We start from the raw sequence: 15,022 nt of genomic DNA, 5'->3' as shown, positions 1-15,022 counted from the left end.
CATATATATACATATACACACACACACACACATATATATATATATATATATATATATATATATATATATATATATATATATATATATATATATATATATATATATATATATATATATATATATATATATATATATATATATATATATATATATATATATATATATATATATATATATATACATATATATATATAATAAAAATTAAATAAAAATAGTTTTAAATTCATTTCAAAGGGAGACGTTGATTTTATGTTGCAAGTGTTTTGAGTTAAGAGCTCCGTCACAGAACCAATGAAGCTTGTAAGTTGAGGCCCTACTGCACTCCACCAGACTAGACCTGATCCGGAATGCATTTAGGGTACATTTTTGCGTGTTTTGGTAGGACGAGAGGAACCAGGTGCTGACCACCTACCTGTGGATCAGACAGGTGTGGCACGATGCCAACCTGAAGTGGCACAAGGAGGACTACGATGATCTGGAGATGATCAACATCCCCAGCGACCTGGTGTGGAAGCCAGATATTGTCCTCTACAACAAGTTAGTAGACAAACACAAGAAGTAGTACTTAGTTTGAGTAGTGTCTACCAGGGTCTAATCACTGGTGTGGAAGCCAGACATTGTCCTCTACAACAAGTTAGTAGACAAACATGACATGTAGTACTTAGTTTGAGTAGTGTCTACCAGGGTCTAATCACTGGTGTGGAAGCCAGATATTGTCCTCTACAACAAGTTAGTAGACAAACACAAGAAGTAGTACTTAGTTTGAGTAGTGTCTACCAGGGTCTAATCACTGGTGTGGAAGCCAGATATTGTCCTCTACAACAAGTTAGTAGACAAACATGACATGTAGTACTTAGTTTGAGTAGTGTCTACCAGGGTCTAATCACTGGTGTGGAAGCCAGACATTGTCCTCTACAACAAGTTAGTAGACAAACACAAGAAGTAGTACTTAGTTTGAGTTGTGTCTACCAGGGTCTAATCACTGGTGTGGAAGCCAGACATTGTCCTCTACAACAAGTTAGTAGACAAACACAAGAAGTAGTACTTAGTTTGAGTAGTGTCTACCAGGGTCTAAATCAAAGCTGTCAAACTCAAGGTCCGGGGGCCAGATCTGGCCCGTCACCTCATTTTATCTGGCCCACGAAAGAATGAATACATGTTAATAAAATATATTTTCTTACTAAATGTCTTTCCATTTTGACAGAAAAAAAGTAGTTAATTATCTAGTAATGCAATAAATATTATACGATCATACATTCAAACATTTTTGTTGTAAAAATAGAAAGATCTAAATATCTGCTTGACTAATGATTTCACAGCAAGTTGTCCATCAAATTGTACGCTGTAAAAATGGCAATAGATTTTTACGTTAAAAAAAGTTTTTTCCGTTTAAAGTATTAAACCTTTTAAGGGGACGGGCAATATGTGCATTCGTATAGTTAGGAGGAGATGCCTCATTCAGCGCAAAAAAATCGTCTGGTTTGAGCCAGGTTTCGCTGAGATCGTTAAGATTGTTGTCTCTAATGACCTCATTAACTAATAATGTTTTGGGAGACACAAACATTGATTGATTGATTGATTGAATGATCTTATGTTTAAAAATCCCATATTATAAGTAGTGGGCTGTTTTGAGGAGTTTTTGTTGAAATTATCCGTAGTAGCAATATTAATAATGTTGCGTTTATTACGTGTAGTGCGCGTTAAATAGTTTCGACCATATCCAGGAATTGATATGACGGGAATTTTCAAATTGTTTGCCTGGTGCTGCGATACACTCAACGCATCATAATATATATACACATATACACATACATATATATGTATATCCATCCATCCATTTTCTACCGCTTGTCCCGTTCGGGGTGGCGGGGGGTGCTGGAGCCTATCTCAGCTGCATTCAGGCGGAAGGCAGGGTACACCCTGGACAAGTCGCCACCTCATCACAGGGCCAACACAGATAGACAGACATATATATATATATATATATGTATATATACTGTATGTATATATATATACACATATACATATATATATGTGCATATATACATACTATATATAAATATATACATACATGTATACACATACATGTATATATATATGTATACATGTATATATATACACACATATACATATACATGTATATACAGTGTTTTCTTGAATAAAAAATGATCAAATGTATGGTAAATTGTGTAATAATATCCCCAGACTTAGCCTTCTACATCATATTAGTGTATTATTATAATATGGTAAATTGTGTAATAATATCCCCAGACTTAGCCTTCTACATCATATTAGTGTATTATTATAATATGGTAAATTGTGCAATAATATCCTCAGACTTAGCCTTCTACATCATATTAGTGTATTATTATAATATGGTAAATTGTGTAATAATATCCTCAGACTTAGCCTTCTACATCATATTAGTGTGTTATTATATGGTAAATTGTGTAATAATATCCCCAGACTTAGCCTTCTACATCATATTAGTGTATTATTATATGGTAAATTGTGTAATAATATCCCCAGACTTAGCCTTCTACATCATATTAGTGTGTTATTATATGGTAAATTGTGTAATAATATCCCCAGACTTAGCCTTCTACATCATATTAGTGTGTTATTATATGGTAAATTGTGTAATAATATCCTCAGACTTAGCCTTCTACATCATATTAGTGCATTATTATATGGTAAATTGTGTAATAATATCCCCAGACTTAGCCTTCTACATCATATTAGTGTGTTATTATATGGTAAATTGTGTAATAATATCCTCAGACTTAGCCTTCTACATCATATTAGTGTATTATTATATGGTAAATTGTGTAATAATATCCTCAGACTTAGCCTTCTACAGCATATTAGTGTATTATTATTGAGTGTTACGAGCGGCCCTCAAAGAAAACAAGTTGTTGTTCAGAGCAGACGAGGAGTCGTCGGGTGCGTCCAACACCAACGTGAAGCTGCGCTACAACGGCGAGATCGTCTGGGACTCCCCGGCCATCACCAAAAGTACGTGCGTGGTGGATGTTTCCTACTTCCCTTTCGACTGGCAGCAGTGCAACCTCACCTTCGGCTCCTGGACCTACAACGGCAACCAGGTGAGGGTGCGCTCAAAACCTGGACGGGGGAAAAGACAAGTGGTGCTACGTGAACCACTGTCACACCCAGGTGGACATCAGCCTGGGGATGGACAGCGGCGACCTGTCCGACTTTGTGGAGAACGTGGAGTGGGAGTGTCACGGCATGCCGGCGGTGAGGAACGTGATGATGTACGGGTGTTGCTCCGACCCTTACACCGAGGTCACCTACACCTTGCTCCTGAAGCGCCGCTCCTCCTTCTACATCTTCAACCTGCTGCTGCCCTGCTTTCTCATCTCCTTCCTGGCGCCGCTGGGGTTCTACCTGCCCGCCGACTCGGGGGAGAAGGTGTCGCTGGGTGTGACCGTGCTGCTGGCGCTCACCGTCTTCCAGCTGCTGGTGGCCGAGAGCATGCCGCCTGCCGAGAGCATGCCCTATATTGGTAGGTTCACACTCACCTTTGTTACATGCCCTATATTGGTAGGTTCACACTCACCTTTGTTACATGCCCTATATTGGTAGGTTCACACTCACCTTTGTTACATGCCCTATATTGGTAGGTTCACACTCACCTTTGTTACATGCCCTATATTGGTAGGTTCACACTCACCTTTGTTACATGCCCTATATCGGTTGGTCCACACTCACCTTTGTTACATGCCCTATATTGGTAGGTTCACACTCACCTTTGTTACATGCCCTATATCGGTAGGTTCACACTCACCTTTGTTACATGCCCTATATTGGTAGGTTCACACTCACCTTTGTTACATGCCCTATATCGGTAGGTTCACACTCACCTTTGTTACATGCCCTATATTGGTAGGTTCACACTCACCTTTGTTACATGCCCTATATTGGTAGCTTCACACTCACCTTTGTTACATGCCCTATATTGGTAGGTTCACACTCACCTTTGTTACATGCCCTATATTGGTAGGTTCACACTCACCTTTGTTACATGCCCTATATTGGTAGGTTCACACTCACCTTTGTTACATGCCCTATATCGGTTGGTTCACACTCACCTTTGTTACAGTTAGCTTTGTTACATGCCCTATATCAGTTGGTTCACACACCTTTGTTAGTTACCTTTGTTACATGCCCTATATCGGTTGGTCCACACTCACCTTTGTTACATGCCCTATATCGGTTGGTTCACACTCACCTTTGTTACATGCCCTATATCGGTTGGTCCACACTCACCTTTGTTAGTTACCTTTGTTACATGCCCTATATCGGTTGGTCCACACTCACCTTTGTTAGTTACCTTTGTTACATGCCCTACATCGGTTGGTTCACACTCACCTTTGTTACAGTTACCTTTGTTACATGCCCTATATCGGTTGGTCCACACTCACCTTTGTTAGTTACCTTTGTTACATGCCCTATATCGGTTGGTCCACACTCACCTTTGTTAGTTACCTTTGTTACATGCCCTATATCGGTTGGTTCACACTCACCTTTGTTACAGTTAGCTTTGTTACATGCCCTATATCGGTTGGTTCACACACCTTTGTTAGTTACCTTTGTTACATGCCCTATATTGGTAGGTTCACACTCACCTTTGTTACATGCCCTATATTGGTAGGTTCACACTCACCTTTGTTACATGCCCTATATTGGTAGGTTCACACTCACCTTTGTTACATGCCCTATATCGGTTGGTCCACACTCACCTTTGTTAGTTACCTTTGTTACATGCCCTATATCGGTTGGTCCACACTCACCTTTGTTAGTTACCTTTGTTACATGCCCTACATCGGTTGGTTCACACTCACCTTTGTTACAGTTACCTTTGTTACATGCCCTATATCGGTTGGTCCACACTCACCTTTGTTAGTTACCTTTGTTACATGCCCTATATCGGTTGGTCCACACTCACCTTTGTTAGTTACCTTTGTTACATGCCCTATATCGGTTGGTTCACACTCACCTTTGTTACAGTTAGCTTTGTTACATGCCCTATATCGGTTGGTTCACACACCTTTGTTAGTTACCTTTGTTACATGCCCTATATCGGTTGGTCCACACTCACCTTTGTTACATGCCCTATATCGGTTGGTTCACACTCACCTTTGTTACATGCCCTATATCGGTTGGTCCACACTCACCTTTGTTAGTTACCTTTGTTACATGCCCTATATCGGTTGGTCCACACTCACCTTTGTTAGTTACCTTTGTTACATGCCCTACATCGGTTGGTTCACACTCACCTTTGTTACAGTTACCTTTGTTACATGCCCTATATCGGTTGGTCCACACTCACCTTTGTTAGTTACCTTTGTTACATGCCCTATATCGGTTGGTCCACACTCACCTTTGTTAGTTACCTTTGTTACATGCCCTACATTGGTTGGTTCACACTCACCTTTGTTACAGTTACCTTTGTTACATGCCCTATATCGGTTGGTCCACACTCACCTTTGTTACAGTTACCTTTGTTACATGCCCTATATCGGTTGGTTCACACTCACCTTTGTTACAGTTACCGTTGGTACATGCCCTATATCGGTTGGTCCACACTCACCTTTGTTACATGCCCTATATCGGTTGGTTCACACTCACCTTTGTTACAGTTACCTTTGTTACATGCCCTATATCGGTTGGTCCACACTCACCTTTGTTAGTTACCTTTGTTACATGCCCTATATCGGTTGGTCCACACTCACCTTTGTTACATGCCCTATATCGGTTGGTTCACACTCACCTTTGTTACATGCCCTATATCGGTTGGCCCAGACTCAGCTTTGTTAGTTACCTTTGTTACATGCCCTCTATCGGTTGGTCCACACTCACCTTTGTTAGTTACCTTTGTTACATGCCCTATATCGGTTGGTTCACACTCACCTTTGTTACAGTTACCTTTGTTACATGCCCTATATCGGTTGGTTCACACTCACCTTTGTTACATGCCCTATATCGGTTGGTCCACACTCACCTTTGTTAGTTACCTTTGTTACATGCCCTATATCGGTTGGTTCACACTCACCTTTGTTACAGTTACCTTTGTTACATGCCCTATATCGGTTGGTTCACACTCACCTTTGGTACATGCCCTATATCGGTTGGTCCACACTCACCTTTGTTAGTTACCTTTGTTACATGCCCTATATCGGTTGGTCCACACTCACCTTTGTTAGTTACCTTTGTTACATGCCCTATATCGGTTGGTTCACACTCACCTTTGTTACATGCCCTATATCGGTTGGTTCACACTCACCTTTGTTACATGCCCTATATCGGTTGGTCCACACTCACCTTTGTTAGTTACCTTTGTTACATGCCCTATATCGGTTGGTCCACACTCACCTTTGTTAGTTACCTTTGTTACATGCCCTACATCGGTTGGTTCACACTCACCTTTGTTACAGTTACCTTTGTTACATGCCCTATATCGGTTGGTCCACACTCACCTTTGTTAGTTACCTTTGTTACATGCCCTATATCGGTTGGTCCACACTCACCTTTGTTAGTTACCTTTGTTACATGCCCTATATCGGTTGGTTCACACTCACCTTTGTTACAGTTAGCTTTGTTACATGCCCTATATCGGTTGGTTCACACACCTTTGTTAGTTACCTTTGTTACATGCCCTATATCGGTTGGTCCACACTCACCTTTGTTACATGCCCTATATCGGTTGGTTCACACTCACCTTTGTTACATGCCCTATATCGGTTGGTCCACACTCACCTTTGTTAGTTACCTTTGTTACATGCCCTATATCGGTTGGTCCACACTCACCTTTGTTAGTTACCTTTGTTACATGCCCTACATCGGTTGGTTCACACTCACCTTTGTTACAGTTACCTTTGTTACATGCCCTATATCGGTTGGTCCACACTCACCTTTGTTAGTTACCTTTGTTACATGCCCTATATCGGTTGGTCCACACTCACCTTTGTTAGTTACCTTTGTTACATGCCCTACATCGGTTGGTTCACACTCACCTTTGTTACAGTTACCTTTGTTACATGCCCTATATCGGTTGGTCCACACTCACCTTTGTTACAGTTACCTTTGTTACATGCCCTATATCGGTTGGTTCACACTCACCTTTGTTACAGTTACCTTTGGTACATGCCCTATATCGGTTGGTCCACACTCACCTTTGTTACATGCCCTATATTGGTTGGTCCACACTCACCTTTGTTAGGTACCTTTGTTACATGCCCTACATCGGTTGGTTCACACTCACCTTTGTTACAGTTACCTTTGTTACATGCCCTATATCGGTTGGTCCACACTCACCTTTGTTAGTTACCTTTGTTACATGCCCTATATCGGTTGGTTCACACTCACCTTTGTTACATGCCCTATATCGGTTGGCCCAGACTCAGCTTTGTTAGTTACCTTTGTTACATGCCCTCTATCGGTTGGTCCACACTCACCTTTGTTAGTTACCTTTGTTACATGCCCTATATCGGTTGGTTCACACTCACCTTTGTTACAGTTACCTTTGTTACATGCCCTATATCGGTTGGTTCACACTCACCTTTGTTACATGCCCTATATCGGTTGGTCCACACTCACCTTTGTTACATGCCCTATATTGGTTGGTCCACACTCACCTTTGTTAGGTACCTTTGTTACATGCCCTACATCGGTTGGTTCACACTCACCTTTGTTACAGTTACCTTTGTTACATGCCCTATATCGGTTGGTCCACACTCACCTTTGTTAGTTACCTTTGTTACATTCCCTATATCGGTTGGTTCACACTCACCTTTGTTACATGCCCTATATCGGTTGGCCCAGACTCAGCTTTGTTAGTTACCTTTGTTACATGCCCTCTATCGGTTGGTCCACACTCACCTTTGTTAGTTACCTTTGTTACATGCCCTATATCGGTTGGTTCACACTCACCTTTGTTACAGTTACCTTTGTTACATGCCCTATATCGGTTGGTTCACACTCACCTTTGTTACATGCCCTATATCGGTTGGTCCACACTCACCTTTGTTAGTTACCTTTGTTACATGCCCTATATCGGTTGGTTCACACTCACCTTTGTTACAGTTACCTTTGTTACATGCCCTATATCGGTTGGTTCACACTCACCTTTGGTACATGCCCTATATCGGTTGGTCCACACTCACCTTTGTTAGTTACCTTTGTTACATGCCCTATATCGGTTGGTCCACACTCACCTTTGTTAGTTACCTTTGTTACATGCCCTATATCGGTTGGTTCACACTCACCTTTGTTACATGCCCTATATCGGTTGGTTCACACTCACCTTTGTTACATGCCCTATATCGGTTGGTCCACACTCACCTTTGTTAGTTACCTTTGTTACATGCCCTATATCGGTTGGTCCACACTCACCTTTGTTAGTTACCTTTGTTACATGCCCTACATCGGTTGGTTCACACTCACCTTTGTTACAGTTACCTTTGTTACATGCCCTATATCGGTTGGTCCACACTCACCTTTGTTAGTTACCTTTGTTACATGCCCTATATCGGTTGGTCCACACTCACCTTTGTTAGTTACCTTTGTTACATGCCCTATATCGGTTGGTTCACACTCACCTTTGTTACAGTTAGCTTTGTTACATGCCCTATATCGGTTGGTTCACACACCTTTGTTAGTTACCTTTGTTACATGCCCTATATCGGTTGGTCCACACTCACCTTTGTTACATGCCCTATATCGGTTGGTTCACACTCACCTTTGTTACATGCCCTATATCGGTTGGTCCACACTCACCTTTGTTAGTTACCTTTGTTACATGCCCTATATCGGTTGGTCCACACTCACCTTTGTTAGTTACCTTTGTTACATGCCCTACATCGGTTGGTTCACACTCACCTTTGTTACAGTTACCTTTGTTACATGCCCTATATCGGTTGGTCCACACTCACCTTTGTTAGTTACCTTTGTTACATGCCCTATATCGGTTGGTCCACACTCACCTTTGTTAGTTACCTTTGTTACATGCCCTACATCGGTTGGTTCACACTCACCTTTGTTACAGTTACCTTTGTTACATGCCCTATATCGGTTGGTCCACACTCACCTTTGTTACAGTTACCTTTGTTACATGCCCTATATCGGTTGGTTCACACTCACCTTTGTTACAGTTACCTTTGGTACATGCCCTATATCGGTTGGTCCACACTCACCTTTGTTACATGCCCTATATTGGTTGGTCCACACTCACCTTTGTTAGGTACCTTTGTTACATGCCCTACATCGGTTGGTTCACACTCACCTTTGTTACAGTTACCTTTGTTACATGCCCTATATCGGTTGGTCCACACTCACCTTTGTTAGTTACCTTTGTTACATGCCCTATATCGGTTGGTTCACACTCACCTTTGTTACATGCCCTATATCGGTTGGCCCAGACTCAGCTTTGTTAGTTACCTTTGTTACATGCCCTCTATCGGTTGGTCCACACTCACCTTTGTTAGTTACCTTTGTTACATGCCCTATATCGGTTGGTTCACACTCACCTTTGTTACAGTTACCTTTGTTACATGCCCTATATCGGTTGGTTCACACTCACCTTTGTTACATGCCCTATATCAGTTGGTCCACACTCACCTTTGTTACATGCCCTATATTGGTTGGTCCACACTCACCTTTGTTAGGTACCTTTGTTACATGCCCTACATCGGTTGGTTCACACTCACCTTTGTTACAGTTACCTTTGTTACATGCCCTATATCGGTTGGTCCACACTCACCTTTGTTAGTTACCTTTGTTACATGCCCTATATCGGTTGGTTCACACTCACCTTTGTTACATGCCCTATATCGGTTGGCCCAGACTCAGCTTTGTTAGTTACCTTTGTTACATGCCCTCTATCGGTTGGTCCACACTCACCTTTGTTAGTTACCTTTGTTACATGCCCTATATCGGTTGGTTCACACTCACCTTTGTTACAGTTACCTTTGTTACATGCCCTATATCGGTTGGTTCACACTCACCTTTGTTACATGCCCTATATCGGTTGGTCCACACTCACCTTTGTTAGTTACCTTTGTTACATGCCCTATATCGGTTGGTTCACACTCACCTTTGTTACAGTTACCTTTGTTACATGCCCTATATCGGTTGGTTCACACTCACCTTTGGTACATGCCCTATATCGGTTGGTCCACACTCACCTTTGTTAGTTACCTTTGTTACATGCCCTATATCGGTTGGTCCACACTCACCTTTGTTAGTTACCTTTGTTACATGCCCTATATCGGTTAGTTCACACTCACCTTTGTTACGGGACAATGTGCAATCTTTACTTTCCAACATTGCCCACCTTTTTCTGCAATAGTTTGTAGTAGAACAGAAACCCAAAAGCGGTGAAGTTGTCAGGTTGTGTAAATGGTAAATAAAAAGAGAATACAACAAATCCTTTTCAACTTATATTCAATTGAATAGACTGCAAAGACAAGATATTTCATGTTCACACTGACAAACTTTGTTATTTTTTCATAAATAATCATGAACTTAGAATGTAATGGCAGCAACACATTGCAAAAAAGTTGCATTTTGACCAGTGTGTTACATGGCCTTTCCTTTTAACAACACTCAGTAAAGGTTTGGGAAGTGAGGAGACACATTTTTGAAGTGGAATTCTTTGCCATTTTGCTTGATGTACAGCTTAAGTTGTTCAACAGTCTCCCTTCTCATATTTTAGCTGCCACACATTTTCAATGTCTGGACTACAGACCTGAAGCCACGCTGTTGTAACACCTGGCTTGGCATCGTTATCGAAATAAGCAGGGGCGTCCATGATAACGTTGCTTGGATGGCAACATATGTTGCTCCAAAAGCTGTATGTACCTTTCAGCATTAATGGTGCCTTCACAGATGGGTAAGTTACCCATGTCTTGGCCACTAATACACCCCCATACCATCACACATGCTGCCTTTTACACTTTGCGCCTAGTGCAATCCGGATGGTTCTTTTTCCTTTGTCGTATTCTCTTTTTATTTACCATTTACACAACGTGACAACTTCACCGCTTTTGTACCTAAACTTCTGACCATCTACTACATGTACTGCTCTCCTCCAGGAAAGTACTACATCGCCACCATGACAATGATCACAGCTTCAACGTCGCTCACCATCTTCATCATGAATATTCATTTCTGCGGCGCCGAGGCCAAGCCGGTCCCTCGCTGGGCCAAAGTCCTCATCATAGACTACATGTCCAAAATCTTCTTTGTCTACGAGGTGGGGGAGAACTGCACCACTCCGGAGTGCGAGGAGAACCCGCTGTACCCTGACGACACCGTGAGCCACGTGACGTCCGACCTGGACGACTGCGACGTCTACCGCCGCGCCGCAGAGCCGCACAAGCACGGTGGCGGCGGCCGTCACCGCAGCCCACAGCGCAACGGCGGCAGGCACCAGTACTACAAGGACCATGAATCTCGACAGAAGCGTGCTGAGGTGAACCGAGGGACTGGCCAGCACTACCACCACCATCACATCACCAGAGATGAGCTGGACTACCAGGCCGCTCCTCGTCCTCTGAACCTGCACTTGAATGGAGAACTGAAGGAGCAGCTCCTGGAACCTGAGGAGAAACATCTGACCCCGTCTTGCCCCTGCAGCTGCCCCTGCCTTCAACATAACCAGGTATGATAGTCAAGCTGCAAAATGATAGGTTTGACTCCTAATGTCAGGGATCCCAGATGTCCGCAGGCTCCATCTAGTGCGGGGCTGTTTAACTACACCATGAAGAGGGCCGCGGGTTCAAGAGCCCAAATTCACCAGGGCCACACATCTAAATTGAAGTGTTTCTTTAGAATGTAACTGTCAGGTTCAAACACTGATGACATCTATTAAACAAGACAAGAAGCAAAGAATCAAACAGAGACAGAATTACATTTGGACTCAATATTGAGGAGAAACGCGGCCACTGTACTCTCTCTACAGTCCTGCACCACGCTCTGACGAGAAAGGTTTACGTCTCCTCTTTTATTTGGATATTCAATGTGTGCAACGCACAGGGCTAGTACCTTGTACGGCCCTGATGAGACGGAGGAGGACCCAGGCCCGGACACTCCCCACAGTGCCTGGAACCTCCAAGCACCACCGGCGCAACCCCTGGGCAGACCGTCGGAGGGGGGACGCGTGGCGTGGAGCGCTACCTGGACACAAGTCGAGGGACTGATCACCCTCGGCTGGGTCGCCCGGGAGAGGGTGTTTGATTAAGACCCGAAACACCCTATAACCCCGGGAGAATCACTGATGATGTGTCCAGGTTGCAACTAAAGGTGTATTTATGAAACCGGTCCAGTATGGCATCGCCATTGACTTCCAGGAAGTGGCTGGACGACAACCCCGAAAGAGTGGTGACAACTGGAGAGACAGTTGACAGCTCGGAAAGACGGCAACCGGGGCAGGGAGGGGTAGCATCCCAAGCTGCAGCTCCCGCAAGGGAGCACCCATATAACACTGCGAAAAACCCTGAAGACACATAAGATCAAGATAGGCTGCCTGAGGAAACCCGTGGTGCAACGCACAAGGCCAGTACCTTGTACGACCCTGATGAGATGGAGGAGGACCCAGGCCCGGACACTCCCCACAGTGCCTGGAACCTCCAAGCACCACCGGCGCAACCCCGGGGCAGACCGTCGGAGGGGGGACGCGTGGCGTGGAGCGCTACCTGGACACAAGTCGAGGGACTGATCACCCTCGGCTGGGTCGCCCGGGAGAGGGTGTTTGATTAAGACCCGAAACACCCTATGACCCCGGGAGAATCACTGATGATGTGTCCAGGTTGCACCGTAAGGTGTATTTATGAAACTTTACACAACAACACATGTCTCAACAGGAATGGGGATTATGTAAACAGTCATTGTTTTCGGTCACATTGAAGACAAAAGAAGAAGATGCCTCTGGCTTGGGCTCGTCCTGGATTCAGCTTGGGCAGGTCTTGGATGACAATAGATAACCCCTCCCGTCTCCTCCCATCGTACGCAGCGGAATTTTCCAAGCCTTTGCTTGGTGCAACAAAGACAGCTCTCATCTGTTCGCTGGAACCTCAGAGAACGGAAAGTTTTTTGATAATTTACATACAATTTTTCTGACAGTAACTCCGCAGGTAGCATTTCTTTGAGACCGCGTTAACTTATTTACAAAGTAAACACATCGGCTGTCACTGTCATTATCTTGCCCTCGCTACTCGATTGCAGCGCGCGCAGCAAGACAGATAGTTAACAGCATGAAGAAACAGAAGCCGAGTTTTGTTGACAATCGATGTTCCTTCTTTTGAGTTACACATTTAACATTGCACACATGTGCCATCCATCCATCCATTTTCTACCGCTTGTCCCTTTCGGGGTCGCGGGGGGTCGCTTGAGCCTATCCCAGCTGCATTGGACTGGACAAGTCGCCACCTCATCGCAGGGCCAACACAGACAACATTCACACTCACATGCACACACTAGGGCCCATTTATTGTTGCCAATCAACCTATCCCCAAGTGCATGTCTTTGGAGGTGGGAGGAGCCTATCACCAGGTGCATGTCTTTGGAGGTGGGAGGAAGCCGGAGTACCCGGAGGGAACCCACGCAGTCACGGGGAGAACATGCAAACTCCACACAGAAAGATTCCGAGCCCGGGATTGAACTCAGGACCTTTGTATTGTGAGGCAGATGCACTAACCCCTCTTCCACCGTGCTGCCCTGCACACATGTGGCTCAACACAATTAAACCTAAGGTGCAGCTTAATCGCCCTCTGCTGGTCAAATTTAGTGTGTAAAGGATATCACCACTTGGGCTCAGGAACACCTCAGAAAACCACTGTCAGTAACTACAGTTGGTCGCTACATCTGTAAGTGCAAGTTCAAACTCTACTATGCAAAGCCAAAGCCATTTATCAACAACACCCAGAAAGTTGAAAAGGATTTGCAAATCATTGTATTCTGTTTTTATTTAACTTCACTGGTTTTGGGTTTTGTACACTCCAGACCGATAACACAATCTTGTTTCAGGCCACCAAAAACCTCCAGCCGGCACTAACACAGTCGTGTCATCAGTTAGTTTTCTGATGAAAAGCCCAAAAAAGGTATTCTATTCAACCGAGCTAAAGGCTGATGTCCCTCCTGCAGGTGGTGAAGAACATCCAGTACATGGCCAACTGCTTCCGAGAGCAGAGGGCGACTTGTGTCAAGGCAGCAGAGTGGAAGAAGGTTGCCAAGGTGATGGACCGATTCTTCATGTGGATCTTCTTCATCATGGTGTTCCTCATGAGTGTCCTCATTATCGCCAAGGCCTCATGACATCCGCCTTCTTCTATTTAGTTTGTTTTTCCTCCAACACTAATCCTCCATTATCTCTGGACCTCTGAGTCACCTAATTGCCATCTTAGAGGTGGAAGGAATGAGACGCTTATGAAGGAAGGTGTGTCATGTGTCACCATTGTGCTGTGGGTCATTATTTATGAAGTGCATAGGCACCACCAGTACAGGAGGACCTCTAAAGTTCAATAACCAAAGTGAAGTCACTCTTGATATGAGCACGTTTAATCAGGTTTCAGGTGAGTTTGCTTTTTATTCAGTTTCTGAGTGCCCTACAAACTGCTTTATGAATAAAATGTTTGTCCAGGATTGTAAGGTTTTCCAGATGTGTGCAGATAACTTGATATTGTGGCGGACCAAAGGACCAGAGGTGGGTAGAGTAGCCAGAAATTGTACTCAAGTAAGAGTACTGTTACTTTAGAGATTTATTACTCAAGTAAAAGGAGTAGTCACCCAAATATTAACTTGAGTAAAAGTAAAAAGTATGTTGTGAAAAAACTACTCAAGTACTGAGTAACTGATGAGTAACCTGTTCGTTTAATGATGACGGCAACAAATAATGCACAAAAACATAAAATAGCAATGAGCAAATTCAGAGCCAGGAATATCTCTTAAAGGCCTACTGAAATGATTTTTTAAAATTTAAACGGGAATAGCAGATCCATTCTAT

At 43.5% G+C, this 15,022-nt stretch overlaps 1 protein-coding gene across 1 annotated transcript in view; it reads left to right on the top strand.

The window, feature by feature from the left end:
• The window catches only part of chrna9a (cholinergic receptor, nicotinic, alpha 9a), a 16,373-nt gene extending 1,753 nt beyond the window's left edge, over positions 1-14,620 (top strand). Inside the window, exons 3-7 of the mRNA XM_062027386.1 lie at positions 383-537; positions 2,924-3,104; positions 3,175-3,526; positions 11,115-11,683; positions 14,164-14,620. Of these exons, the coding sequence (XP_061883370.1) occupies positions 383-537; positions 2,924-3,104; positions 3,175-3,526; positions 11,115-11,683; positions 14,164-14,334 (1,428 nt within the window). The 3' untranslated portion in view covers positions 14,335-14,620. The remainder of the gene's footprint in view (positions 1-382; positions 538-2,923; positions 3,105-3,174; positions 3,527-11,114; positions 11,684-14,163) is intronic.
• Positions 14,621-15,022: the final 402 nt, after the last annotated feature.

The sequence above is a fragment of the Entelurus aequoreus genome, linkage group LG18 (genome assembly GCF_033978785.1).
Source record: "Entelurus aequoreus isolate RoL-2023_Sb linkage group LG18, RoL_Eaeq_v1.1, whole genome shotgun sequence".
NCBI lineage: Eukaryota > Metazoa > Chordata > Actinopteri > Syngnathiformes > Syngnathidae > Entelurus > Entelurus aequoreus.
This window is presented reverse-complemented; position numbering and strand designations above follow the sequence as displayed.